We start from the raw sequence: 14270 nt of genomic DNA on the forward strand, positions 1-14270 counted from the left end.
GGAGTGAAGGGTAGGAAAAGGATGGGAAACCCTTCCTTCCTGCCCTGTGGGAAATGGCCCGCATTCATCCTCACCAGATTGGCCACATTGTCAGGTGTCAGCAAGGGCTGCAGGAACTCGGCTGTGATGTCTGTGTCTGACTGGCCTGAGATCTGGGCTGAGGCCTTAGAGGTTCCCGACGGGCCTGGCTCCAAGTCCTTGTCCTCATCGTCTTCCCCCAGGTTGGGCTCTGGGAGAGAAAAGGAGACAAGATGCTGGTGACAGAGTGAGCAACAGGCCCTCTCCCTCCCAGGGAGCCCAGTAGGGTCCCTGCATCCAGGCGGCCCTAGCAAGCAGCAGAGTACAGTGGGCGAAGAGCCGGGCTGCAGCCGAACTCTGCCATCAAAGCACCGCGTGACCTTGGGGAAAAGACCTGCCTGTCTGTGCCCCGTTCTCCTCATCTGCAAAATGGGAATAAGCCACACCAGCCTGGCTGATGACACTAAACTCCATGAAGGTGAAAAGGTTAAGTAGTCATTTCTCTGAGCTTTATTGTTTAAAAACCTCTATCTCTGAAATAGGCTCAACCTCACCAGGAATCACAAAAACATAAAGACAACCTAATAAGATAGTCTTTTTACCTACATGACTGACAAAAAAATAAAAAGGCTGGTAGCGACAGCTGTTAGTAGGGGTATGGACTGTGCAGATGTGAACTGGTATGGCCTTCTAGAAGGGCAATTTGACTATAGTGCCAACTTTTAAATGTATGCACCTTTTGACCCAGCAAATCTACTTCTAGATATTGACCCTAAACACTTAATTCATATAAATGTATAGTGAAGGTACAATGTACAGAGAAAAACCTTCACGTACAGAGATGTTCCCTGAAGCCGGATTTTTTTTTTTTTTTGAAGCTGGAATATTTAATAGGGTGATGATTTAAGTAGATGATGGCAGAAATATGGTGCCATAGGTTTTTTTTTTTCTTTGTTTTTAAGTAGGCTTCAGGCCCAGTGTGGGGCTTGAACTCATGACTTCACGATCAAGAATCTCATCCTCTACTGACTGAACCAGCCAGGCACCCATGTTATTCAGTCTCTTAAAAAAGTTTGCAGCGCACATAACAGAAAGCTGACACTCGGTGTTAACCAAGAACAAGGGCACACACAAGTCAGCTACGAAAGGCTGAACAGAACGGACACTTCGCAGACATGCAAATGGCTAATAAATGTAAAATGACACACACACAGACTGACTGCAACATGTGCAAGAAAGCGAATCTAAACCAGGGATACCATTTATACCCAAAGGTTTTAGGGAGCACCCAGGGCTGGGAAGAGTGGGGTAACGGGCATTCACACACTGCATGGTGATGCGGGTTCTTTGGAGAACAGTTTGGCAACAGCTACCAAGAATGTCCATGCATGGGTGCCTGGGTGGCTCAGTGGGTTAAAGCCTCTGCCTTCAGCTCAGGTCATGATCTCAGGGTCCTGGGACCAAGCCCCGCATCGGGCTCTCTGCTCAAGAGGGAGCCTGCTCCCCTCTCTCTCTGCCTGCCTCTGCCACTTGTGCTCTCTGTCAAATAAATAAATAAAATCTTAAAAAAAAAAGGATGTCCATGCACACAGTAGCAATGGGCACATTCAGCACTCAGATCTCAGTTTCTGAAACTTCTGCCTGCTTAAAAGAAACCAGGGCTCCTTAGAGAAAAGGCTGCTTCCAAGGCTGGGGTAAGGAAAGTACAAGGGGAGTCCAGAACATCATGTTGTGCCAGAAAGTAAAAACTGCTCAACATAACTTACGGGACACACCAAGGGGTCATCAGAGCCAGCTCAAAGGCTCCCCTGGCTCAATACGAGGCAGTGTGAGGCACAAAATGAGTACCGAGAGTAATGGATCATAGCCCGGAGAGTGTGAGAATCCACGAGCGCAGCGGATAATGTAGTAGGGAGAAGAAAGCTCTTCCTAACAGAATGCTGACTGATAAACACAGAAGGAAAGCTTCTCACAATCATTAGAGCAATAGCAGACGTTAAAATCACCGGGTCGGGGCGCCTGGGTGGCTCAGTGGGTTAAAGCCTCTGCCTTCGGCTCAGGTCATGGTCCCAGTGTCCTGGGATCAAGCCCCACATCGGGCTCTCTGCTCAGCAGGGAGCCTGCCTCCTCCTCTCTCTCTCTGCCTGCCTCTCTGCCTACTTGTGATCTCTCTCTGTCAAATAAATAAATAAAATCTTTAAAAAAAAATTAATTAATTAAAAAATAAAAAAAAATAAAATCACCGGGTCAAACCTTGAAGGGGAACAGGTAGTTTTACACAGTACCAGTGTCTTCCTCAACTTAGGATTTACAATGGGGAAAAGTGCACTTGATACCAGAGAAACCTGGGAGGCACTATTTCAACCAAGTGATCGACGCTCCCATCACCAGTAAGGGGACAAATCGGTATCGTATGGCTCCCTGACACCCCACGGAGACGGTCGGAGCATCAACTCTGCAGTGTCCCTGCCCCAAGTGCAGAACCTGGATGCAGTCAGCAGGCCAGAGCAGATGAGCCCAAAGAGAGGGACATTGGACCCGAAGGCGGTCTGGGCTCTTCACAACGGCAAGGTCACGAGGCAGAGGAAGGCTGCGGGATGGATTAGGGAGGCGAAGGAGGTGCAAGAACTGAGTGCACCGTGTGAGGGGTGCAGGAGCTTTCTGGACTATTCCTGTGGCTCGTCTGCATGTCCAAAGTTACTTCAGAATAAAAAGTTTGAGGAAACAGTAACACTGGAGGGCAAAAAAACAGCTTTAAATGTACCAATCCCGAAAAAAAATTAAAAAAAAAAAAAAAAAATAAATGCACCAATCCCGCTACTAGGAACCTGTCTTGTAAGTGGACAGGCACTCAAGACTCTCACACTATAGCAATCTCTACACTTAAAAAAAAAAAATATCTGCACAAATGTCCATCACCAGGAGGACTGGTTGAAGCGACCCACAAGCACTAGAGACTATTATACCACCGTTAAAAGGATGCAGCAGAGGGGTGCCTGGGTGGCTCAGTTGTTGTCATCCCCGGGTTGTTAGATCAGGCCTTGCATCTAGCTCTGCACTCAGTGGGGAGTCTGCCTGAGGGTTCTCTCTCTCTCTCTTCTCTCCGTCTCCTCCTGCCCCTCCCCCAGCCCTGTACCAGCCCCGTCTCTAAAATAAATAAATACATAAATAAGAAATTACTTCAGAAAGAAACTCCAATTATAAAGGAAATAAAGGAAATGAGAACTCAGGTACTTCTGAAAGAAAACATAAGGGTTAATACTTAGGGAGTGGTTATTTTTGGGGACAGGAATAAGAGGGAGACTCTTCATTCCATTCCTTTCTGCACGATTCAAGTAATTCATAATTACGTGTGTATTACACATTTCAATAATTCTGATATCATCTGCTACGTCATATGCTTACACTGTAATTTGCAAAATACTATTAACTAATACAAATGAAAGTCATAGTTTAATGTAAGTGAATGGGGTCATTCCTTGCCACCGCCTCTGGCCAGGCCTGGCCCAGCCCCTCAGCTCACCCAGCTTCATCTTCTTGAGTGTGGAATCCGAGTCGTCTCGGGGCCGCTTGCGGGCGTCCTTGCCGCTGGGCATGTTGCGGGCGATCTCGGCCTGGGGCGTGCCCAGGTCCACCAGCAGGGTGGTGATCTGGGCCTGAAACTCCAGGGAGGCTGGGTGCTTCAGGACACTCAGCAGGTGCAGCTTGAGGTTCTTGCGCACACTGCTCACCTGAGATTTGGCCAGCGTCGGGGGCAGGTTGGCTGTGAGGAAAGAAGTGGAAGCTTTGTTCTGTGCACACAGCCCAGGGTGCCCTGCTCGTCTCACTGCCCAAGCCCCAGCAAGGGGGGTGGCTGCAGGCACCTCCTAGAAAATTTCCTTTGCTCTCGGATCTACTGTGTAGCCTTCCCCTGTACAAGCTGATGCTTAAAACCCTCAAGAGGCTTCCATCAGGATTAGTCAACCTTAAAACAAAGAGGAGGCTCACCCTTCTTTTAATTAAATGTAAAGGCTCATCACCCCTATCTCTGGTCTGGAAATTCTAGTGTGCCTCCCTTGGGGAAGGCTATCATCACCATCGTCACCTCCACAATCCCCCAACTGATCCCCGCAACAGTGCGCCTTGTTGGTCCTGCCACCAGAATGACTGTCCCATGTCTAACAGTCACCTTGATGAACAAGCCTTCCCTGTTCCACAGAGAAAGGGGATGCCTGTAATTTTGCCTGCCCAGCATCCTTCCCTCCTTCCTCAGCCAACAATGATCCCATTTTCCTTTGAGGGAACCACCCTGGCTCCATTCTCAGTTCAAGTGGGCAACAGACTCAGGCCAGTCAGAACAATGCAATCCCTTGGCCACTGTGATTGGTCCAGAGATAGGCTATCAATGTCTTCTCAGCCAATCAGGAACAATGGGCATCAGTCTTTGGACTTTTGCTGGAATGATGGGGAAGGAAACACTCTGTCCCCTGGGGTTGCCAAGTAGACAGAATGGAAGCCTGGAGCCATCAGGGGCCATCTTTGCTATCTCAAGGAAAGAGACACAGAACAAAAAAGCCAACAAGGAGAAATTAAGAGCCAAGAAATGGAGACAGATCCACAATCTGTTCATATTCACACCTCAAGCCTGGACATTTCAGTTTTCACACATGTATGAAAGTAGAGAAAAGACTGTTACAAATCACCAGGTACCCAACACTTTCCTTCCTGCTAATTTTGTTGTTGGAATGTTGGAGGGGGGAAGGCTGGAATATCTTAAAAGTATTCCACAGACATCATGTCATTTCATCCACACATACCTTAATATTAAAGTTAGCATTGAAACAGCTGTCACACGCAACCAAAAGATTCCTGTCTAATCCAGAGAATGCTTCCGGTGTCTAGACCTACTAGATGGATGAATCCCTCATGGACCCACTATCAGGCTCACATTTTTTCAGGACAGAGCAGACTGGCCAGTGGAGAGCAGGAGGGGAGGGGACCAACCTACCATGCAGGGTTTCATAGGCCTGGATCACCTCTGACATGAACATGGGCCTCTGGCGGGCGATGTTGGCAAGGGAGCCCAGCGCTGTGGTCAGGTTGATGGAGGAGATGGCGGGGTGCACCATGAACTTGAGCAGCTGCTCCAAGGCTGCCTTGCCTTCTTCCCACAGCACATCTAATGAGGGAGAGAAGAGTACCAGTTAGCAGGGGCCTTTCTCCCTGGCCTCTGGAAAGAGCAGCCTTTGGCGCCAAAAGGAGAAAGATTCTTACACATGATGGCTCGGAAGGGCTGAAAAAAACCCAGAAAATTTAGTGGTTGAGGAATCCTATGAGGCAGACTATTAATGAGTATAAAAATTTAGGGGCACCTGGCTGGTTCAGTCAGTAGAACATGCAACTCTTAATCTCAGAGTCATGAATTCAAGTCCCACATTAGGTGTGGAGCTTACTTAAGGGAAAAAGAAAGGAACAGAAAAAATTGGAGATGATGCTCAGAGCATGAGAATTCCAGCAGGGAACGACTAGAAATGATTTTAAATATCCAACTATAGGAATCTGATGATATGTGCGATGTTGAGGTAAAACTTTAACTATGTAAAAATGTGTATGTACACACAGACAAAGCACTCAGTCCTTTGTACCACCACTCTCTGTGATCTGGTCCCCAAAAGTTAACCTTTAATAACTCTGGTGGATACCTTCCTTGACACTTTCTATGAAAAAATACACTGGAGGGGGTGTCTGGGTGGCTCAGTCATATAAGCATCTGCCTTCAGCTCAGGTCGTGATCCTGGGGTCATATATATATATATATATATATGTATGTATATATATATATAAAATGGGGTGATATATATATATATATCTATATATATATATATATCTATATAAAATGTCCATTTCTGAAGAAGAAAGGTCTGGAAAGAAACATACTCTTAGTAGTATTTATCTCTGGGAAGCAGAACTGGGGAGTGGTATTTTTCCTTTATACCCCTCTGTTATGTTTTGCTTGATACCTCACTAGTGTACATGACCCATGCTTATAATTTGCAATTGAGAAAACGGTTAAGGGGCGCCTGGGTGACTCCTAATTTTGGCTTGGGTCATGATCTCGGGGTCGTAAGACTGAGCCCTGCCCTGGGCTCCGCGCTGGGTGTGGAGCCTGCCTAAGATTCTCTTTCTCCCTCTTCTCTCTGTGCAGCCCTACCTGCACATGCTCTGTCTCTCTAAATAAATAAATAAATAAAAATAATAAAGATTTTTTTTTTTAAATGGGGCACCTGGGTGGCTCAGTTTTTTTTGTTTTTTTGTTTTTTTTAAAGACTTCATTTATTTATTTGACAGAGAGAGATCACAAGTAGGCAGAGAGGCAGGCAGAGATAGACAGAGAGAGGAGGAAGCAGGCTCCCTGTCGAGCAGAGTCCCCGATGCGGAACTTGATCCTAGGACCCTGAGATCATGACCTGAGCCGAAGGCAGAGGCTTAACCCACTGAGCCACCCAGGTGCCCGGTGGCTCAGTTCTTAAGTGTCCAACTCTTGGTTTTGGCTGGGGTCTTAATCTCATGGGTCATGAGACAGTCCCACTGTGGGCTCTGCTCAGTGAGGAGCTGGTTTGAAGATTCTCTCCCTCTGCCCTTCCTCCCACTCATGCTCTCTCTCTCTCTCAAATAGAGAAATAAATCTTAAAACAAACAAACAAACAAAAAAAACCCACTTAAAATTAGCTACCATTTACTAAGTGCTCACATCCTCATGGAACCTCACGACAAACCCATGAAAGGGGTACTACTACAGCTCCGCTTTATAAAAAAGGAAATGAAACTCAGAAGTAACTTGCCCAAGTTCACATTTTAAGTGGTGAAGCTGGGATTGGAACCTGGCATCAGAGCTCTTAACCAATGTCTTTTTTTTTTTTTTTTAAGATTTTATTTATTTATTTGATTAAAAAAAAAAAGTGTGTGTGGGTGCACACACATCTAGGGCAGGAGGAGTAGAGGAGGGGAGAGAGAGAGGAGGGGAAAGACTCTCAAGTTGACTCTGCTCAGCACAGAACCCGATCGGCTTGACCCTGAGATCATGACCTGAGCCAAAACCAAGAGTCAGATTCTCAATCGACTGAGCCCCCCAGGCGCCTCTCTTAATCAATGTCTTACACTGTCTCCAGAAATGAAAAACTGAGAAAGAAAAGGGGGAGGAAGGGAGTCAGTGTAGTTTGTGACTGACAGACGGGACGAGCTGATGGATACTCACTGTATTGGATATATGGGTGGTCACGAGGGATGCGGTCTAAGCTGATGTCATGCTCCTGGCGTCGGGGCACCTCCGAGTCAGCCATGCGGGGTGACAAGGTGACAATGAGGCCCTCCACAAACTTGATGGCGTGGGTGCGGATGCCGTCATTGTCAGAATCCAGCAGCAGAATGATGTCCGCAGCCATGGCAGACACCATGTCCCAGCAGGCCTCTTGGAGCTCACTGATGACTCGTGACTTTACCATCCACTGCGAGGGGCCAGGGAGGAACGGAGACAGAGAAAGGGACAAGACATCGACTGCCAACTCCATCACTACCCAGAGACCCATGAAGATGATGAATAAATTCATTTGGGAAATGTACTGAGCTACAGCTCTGCCCCAGACCCCGTGCTAGATGACACTGGAGATAAGACCCAGGTCAGGTTCTGCCTTCATGAGGTTCACAGACAGCGACAACCCAGAGTGAAAAGGCTCAAATCTTAAGACACAGGAATAACAATACTGCCCTCACAACGTGGTGGCCAAGAGTAAATGGATTCATTTATTTCATTAATGCTAATGAACACCTCACCAATGCATGCTTTTCCTTATAGCACTGACCTTGGTGCCAAATGAAAATTTCTGTGATTCTTTGATAAGCATCTCCCTCCCTCACTGGGCCATGAGCACCTTAAAGGCAGGACCCAACCCATCTGAGTCACAGAGGAAGTACTCAGGGAATGTTTGTGCAGCACTTGAGTGTACGGATGGATGGATGGATGGCGATTCCCTGTTAAGAAATTAGATCCCTTGGGGCGCCTGGGTGGCTCAGTGGGTTAAGCCGCTGCCTTCGGCTCAGGTCATGATCCCAGGTCCTGGGTTCGAGCCCCGCATCGGGCTTTCTGCTCAGCGGGGAGCCTGCCTCCTCCTCTCTCTCTGCCTGCCTCTCTGCTTACTTGTGATTTCTCTCTGTCAAATAAATAAATAAAATCTTTAAAAAAAAAAAAAAAAAAAAAAGAAATTAGATCCCTTGTCGCCTGTTCCCATAGATCAATAGCATGTCTTGCCTGTAAAGAGTCTGATCTGTCCCTGGTTTAACTGACCTGCCCCCGTGTCCCAACGAAGCTGTAAATGAGACCTGTGAGATCAGGATGCCCCCGGGTGGGAGGGAGCGCCTACCTGCAGGGCCACCTTGTAGAGCTGGGTCATGGTGAGGATGGCCTTCTTCACCACATTCACATTCTCGTCCCTCAAGAGCATGTTGAGGTTTGCAATCAGTTTCAGCAGTAACTCAATGTCTCGTTTGCTGGGGGGATAAAGAAAAAAGGTCAAGGTGTGGTCTTGGGGTATGTGACAGAAGCCTGGGGTCGATGAGGAAAGGGAAATCGAGGTCAGGTGTTGTCAGGAGACTGGGGCGGGGAGGGAGTCAGGGACTGCCTCTGTCTTGTTTGTCAACATGTCCGGAAACCAAGAATAATGCTTGGCACCTTCGGATATAGCCACCCATGATCCCTCTCTCTGGGTTAGCCCTGCAATGCCTACTCTTTCACTCTTTCACCCAGCTGTTCCCAGGAGAACAGCTGAGCTGTTCTCAGGGGCAGCACAGCCAGACAACTGTGGGAATCTGGACAAGCCAACTGTCTCATTTAGGATAGTACTTCCCTCATAGCTTGTTGTGAACACGGCAATAATACTTGTAAAGTACTTAGAATGGTATAGAAAGCATTCGGAAATAAAAACTTTTTATTACTTTCCGGCACTTTGTTTTATGGAATCCCCAGTTTTGTTCACTCATTTGTTTACCTCAGTCTGAGGGCTCTGAAAGCGGGGGACCCTTTCTAGTCATACGAGCAGAGTCTTGTTTTTTTGTTGAAGAATGAAATACATATTTGATGAATTTAAAAAATTCAAGACCACACCTAGACCTCAGATCGTGAATATAATTTTTACAACATTCTACAATCTGAAGTTAAATATTAAGCTAATCAGCCAAAAAATACGGAACTCAGGGCACCTGGATGGCTCAGTTCGTTAAGTGGCCGCCTCTTGATTTTGGCTCAGATCACGATCTTGGGGTCATGGGATTGAGCCCCGACTCAGGCTCTGTGCTCAGGAAGAAGTCTGTTTGAGATTCTCTCTCTCTCTCCCCTGCCCCCCAACCCAGCTCGCGTGCACGCATGCTCTAAAAAATAAATCTTAAAGAAAAAATGAAACTCAACTGCCAGCTATGTGAAATCAGAAGCAGTATTTGTATTTAGTCACTGCTGTATTCCTAGAGCCTAAGACACAAATGCCTGGCACACACCTGTTGAATGCATATTGAAATTTACCATAAATTCTCCCAGTAAAAAGTGAAGATTATGAATTTGGGCAATGGCGTTAGATATGGGTTAAAATTACAGCCCTGCCACATACTGGTCGTGTGGCCTTAAGAAACTCACTTCACCTCTCTGAGTCACAGTTTTGTCTTCCTATAAATGGGCCACAAAACTAATCCATCGTGTTATTTTTGAAGATCGAAATACATAACAAACTAGGTAAAGTATTTAGTACAGTGCCCGACAAAGAGAAAACAGTCACTAATTAGGGGCTATTTCACTTCCTCTGAGTCACAAAGCATCCGATAAATGCTGAATGAACAAATGACTCAGCCTGAACAAATCACTTCATCATTCTGAGCCTCAGTTTCCCTTTCCTTAAAAGGATAACAAAGCCTCCATTACCAAGGCCGCTGTAAAGGTTACAGGTGGAGAGAGAGGTGGGGACTTAACAGAGCACATGGCAGAGTAAGCATCCCACATAGTCATTCCTCCAGTTCAATTCTTGTTCAACAAATATGTATTCAGTGCTTCCTCCGTGCCAACACTGTCCTGGGCATGGGGATATAGCAGTCTGCCATACAGAGAAGGCCTGCCCTCGTGGAGCTGACATTTTTGTGGGGAAGAGAAGACAGTGCAGAGGGGGTGCCAGTGGTGGGGGGCTGCACTGGCAGGGCCAGGAGAGGCCGGCTGAGGAAGACCAGAGAGAAGTGAAGGAGGGAGCCGGGGGGCTCCCTGGGGGTGAGCATCCCTTGCGGGCACAGCAGGTTTTGAGAACAATAGGGAGGCTGGAGGGTGTCAATAAAGATCAGGGAAGGCACCAGGAGAAGACGGGATTAAGGGGAGGAGTCTGGGTCTCGATCTAAGTGACCCAGTGGGCCAGTGGAGTTCTGAGAGCAGGGGAGCACCGAGAGCTGGTTTACATTTTAGCAGGATCACTCTGGCTACTGTGTGAGAGGAAGCAGGGCACCGCTCTGGTACTTCCTTTGGGGAGTTTAAAAATGTGTTGGAACTAGATGGGTGAATGTGCTAAAGATCAGTGAATTGTTTACCTAAAAATAGTTAATTTTATGGTATGTGAATTTACTTCAATTAAACAGAAGAGAGGGAGGGGAAGCAGGAAAGCAGGAGAATCAGACAGAAGGCCACTGGAGCCACCTAGGTGGGAGGTAATGGTGACTTGGAGCAGCCTAATAGCAAAGGAAGTGGTTGAAAAATGCCCAGATGCTGTTCAGATTTTGAAGGTAGAGCTGAGAGTCCTTACTGATGACGTAGACGTGAAGTGTGGGAAAAGTAGAGCCATCATGAATGACTCTAGGACTTTGACCTTATTAAGTATTTGCTGAGGAATCAGAGTGCATGGGAGGGAAAAATGGACCCGAGAAGCAGAGAGAAGGGCCAGGTGGGGAGCGGAAGAGGCTATCTCTACCGGGGTGCTCCCAGAGGCTCCCTGCGCCACCCCGTACCATGCCTCCTCGATGAAGCCAATGACAAATTTGCGCACTTCGATCGACTTGTCCGCTTGGAAAGCGATGATCTCCTGCCAACATCAAGAAGGTGGTCAGGGCCGTACCAGGATCCATCCCCTTAACCCTATACCCACACCCTTTCTCTCCCACGGGTCACTCACATCCAGGAAGTTGTCTAGTAGTGTAGGATCTTTGTTGATGATCAGTTCCTGGACCTAGAAGGACACTGGGGATGAGGAGGAGGGCCACACATATAAAAGCAGGCTCCAATCAGTTCAGACAGGAGCGTGTAAGAGAAACAGCATGGAGGCAGGCAGCAGATAAATTCAGTTCAAATCCTAGCTCTGCTACTCCCAACCATGGCCTGGGCAAGTGGATTCCCCCGACTTTGTTTGCTCCTCTACAAAATGAGGATCATAAACACCAACTCATAGGGCTCTTGTGAAGCTTTAATAAGAAGATCCTATAAGGCATAAGGTCCTGGTCGGTAGGGAGCACAAGACACACGACGGAGGCTAAAGAAGTGGGGAATGCTGCCGGAATTCCTTCGAGGCTCCTCCATCAACTCTCTCCACTCTCCTCCTGTTTCTACTCCCCAATCACACTGCCACAATTCATCAGGCATTTCGTGACAGTGAGAACCTATTTCCTGATGTCCTTGGACTTGCCAGGTTCTTTGGAATAAGCCCTTCCCACAGACATTCTCACAGAAGCCCAGTGCCAGCACTGGCCTGGCTCCCACTGCTAAGAGGCTGAGTCAGCCATCCAAGGCTACACACTGTACACATGAAGCAAGCAGCAGAACTAAGGTTCTCACCCACACAACTGGACCCCCTCCAACCCTGAACTTCACCTGCCTCCCGGTCTTAACCATACCCGGCCCCTCCCCTCCAATTCTTCCTGTCTTCTTTTGCCTCTGTATAACCTATTGTACCCTCCACTTCACTTGAGACACTCTCCCTCTATCACTTAGCCTGTTTCTCTCCTCATCCTCTAGGTCTCCGCTCCCACGTGCCCTCTTCCGGAAAGCCCTCCCGGACTTCCCACCCACAGGCTGGTTCAGCAGGCCCCTCGAGGCTCCTCAGCAAGCTGGGTTCCTCCAACCCACCCTGCCCTGCCCCCTCTGTTTCCACTGTCTGGTGGCCTGAACGTCTTCCCTGCTAGACAGGAACCTGGCAGAGAGGAAATACAAGGATGAAGAGCAGAGCATTTGGAGCTGGAATCCAGCATGCAAGTCCCAGTTCAGCCGGCTCCTAGCAGACTGATCTGAGGCTCATTATTTTAAGTTCTGAAACTCCGCTTCTTTCTGAGGAAACTGGGGACCAAATTACCCAGAGCTTTTGTGAGAATTAAAAGAGAGCATGCCTGTACAGCACTGGGCACCACAGCAAGCATATCCCTTTTTTTTTTTTTTTTTTAAGATTTTATTTATTTATTTGACAGACAGAGGCAGAGAGGCAGGCAGAGAGAGAGGAGGAAGCAGGCTCCCTGCCGAGCAGAGAGCCCGATGCGGGGCTCGATCCCAGGACCCAATGAGCCACCCAGGCGCCCCAACAGCAAGCATATCCTAAATGCCTAAATGGGGACATTGGTGTCAGACCAATGTCTTCTTTTTCACATGTTCCCAGCCCCTCCCCTTGTGCTGCTTAGCCTGGCATCACCCCAGCCCCTCACCTGCTTGAGTACTGTGATCTTTGAATCATTGGTGATTAGTGCTGCCTGGTTCAGGAGATCCACCACCTGGAAGAAGGAAGAGAGGCAGGGGATGGTGCTAGCTTTACCAGCCCAGCCCCTTTGGTACTCTCTGAGCTCCGCTCCTGGGGGTGGACTGCCCTAAAGACAGGGGCTGTGCCTCCCCATTCTAAGCCCTTCTCTCCATGCTCACTCTCTCTGAGGTGGTCATGCCATCGATGCCTGGCCCCTCCTCTTGTGTGAAGAACTGTGATGCCACGCTCCGCCTGGTGACACTGTCGCCACTGCTGCCTGCCATGGCTGTTGTCCGGTACTTCCTGGAGAAAAAGAGGATCGATCAAGCTCTGGGACCCTGTGGATAGGTTGGACCTTCACCTGCTGTCCACAAAGGGAGCAACCCTCCTTTCCATTCTGTCCTGTCCCTGTTCGGTCTTCTGAACGCCCTCTCCCATCAAGGCTATCTCAGACTGTGTGTGTACATAGGGGTTATGATTTGGGAGAGACACGTCTCCCAGGTTGGAGGCAGTCCCTTGTGGAGTGCCAGGCCTCACCTCCAGGACTTTGCCTAAAGCAGGCTGACCACAAACATCTGCTGAATGACCTTGTATGAGTGGCCCCTTCTACCTCTGCCCTCACTTTGCTCTCGGGTCTCTGCGTTCAAGCTTTTCCCTCACTACCCTATTTCTTTCTTTTTCTTTTTTCCACTACCCTATTTCAAACGTCAATTCCTTCTCCCTCTCCATCTGTGTTACTCTATTTTTCTGCACAGCATTTATTACCATCAGCACACTACAGATTTATAAGCTCTGTGGAGGCCAGGATTTGCGTGTGTCTGTTCACTTTCTAGATTTCCAGCATGGAACAGCGCCTGGCACCGAGTAAGTGCTCAGTAAATATCTGAATGAATGCCAAAGGGCTTCCCCAATCACTGGACTTAGTATCCCCACGCTGTGGCTCTAAGACGCTTGAAAAATTATAGCTAATATTTATGTGCGAGGCACAATTCTAACACACATGTTAACTTATTTAAAGCTCCCAACACCGGGGCGCCTGGGTGGCTCAGTGGGTTAAAGCCTCTGCCTTTGGCTCAGGTCATGATCCCAGGGTCCTGGGATCGAGCCCCACATCGGGCTCTCTGCTCAGCAGGGAGCCCGCTTCCTCCTCTCTCTCTGCCTGCCTCTCTGCCTACTTGTGATTTCTGTCTGTCAAATAAATAAATCTTAAAAAAAAAAAAAAAAAAAGCTCCCAACACCAACTGTTTGAGGCAGTTACTATTTTTAATCTCCTTTTTACAAATGAGGAAATTTGAAGGTAAGGGAGGTAAAGTCACTTGACCCAAGGCTCACAGCTTCTAAGACACAGACCCAGCAGTATGACTGCAGAGTCTATCCTCCTCACCACTAGGCAGTCCTGCCTCTCTGAAAGGCACTCCTTCTCCAGGACAGGTCTGTTCAAGCAAGCCAAGGGGCACAGTCACCTGACAACCAGCACACCGCAGTCCCTTATCAGAACATAATGAACCTTTTCATGATGAACTTTTCCAACCTTTCCACTCT

At 48.0% G+C, this 14270-nt stretch overlaps 1 protein-coding gene across 3 annotated transcripts in view; it reads right to left on the minus strand.

The window, feature by feature from the left end:
* SYMPK (symplekin scaffold protein) overlaps positions 1–14270 on the minus strand; it is a 35184-nt gene that overhangs the window by 19626 nt on the left and 1288 nt on the right. The window contains exons 2-10 of one of the 3 annotated variants that reach the window (XM_047711058.1): positions 12908–13031; positions 12697–12762; positions 11184–11237; positions 11020–11093; positions 8415–8541; positions 7253–7502; positions 5006–5176; positions 3542–3781; positions 75–229 (exon numbers count right to left, since the gene is read on the minus strand). In XM_047711058.1, the coding sequence (XP_047567014.1) occupies positions 75–229; positions 3542–3781; positions 5006–5176; positions 7253–7502; positions 8415–8541; positions 11020–11093; positions 11184–11237; positions 12697–12762; positions 12908–13012 (1242 nt within the window). In that variant the 5' untranslated portion in view covers positions 13013–13031. Of the gene's footprint in view, positions 1–74; positions 230–3541; positions 3782–4186; positions 4328–5005; positions 5177–7252; positions 7503–8414; positions 8542–11019; positions 11094–11183; positions 11249–12696; positions 12763–12907; positions 13032–14270 lie in introns of those variants that run through there. The other 2 variants (XM_047711059.1, XM_047711060.1) reach the window with 2 other exon arrangements.

The sequence above is a fragment of the Lutra lutra genome, chromosome 17 (assembly GCF_902655055.1).
Source record: "Lutra lutra chromosome 17, mLutLut1.2, whole genome shotgun sequence".
NCBI lineage: Eukaryota > Metazoa > Chordata > Mammalia > Carnivora > Mustelidae > Lutra > Lutra lutra.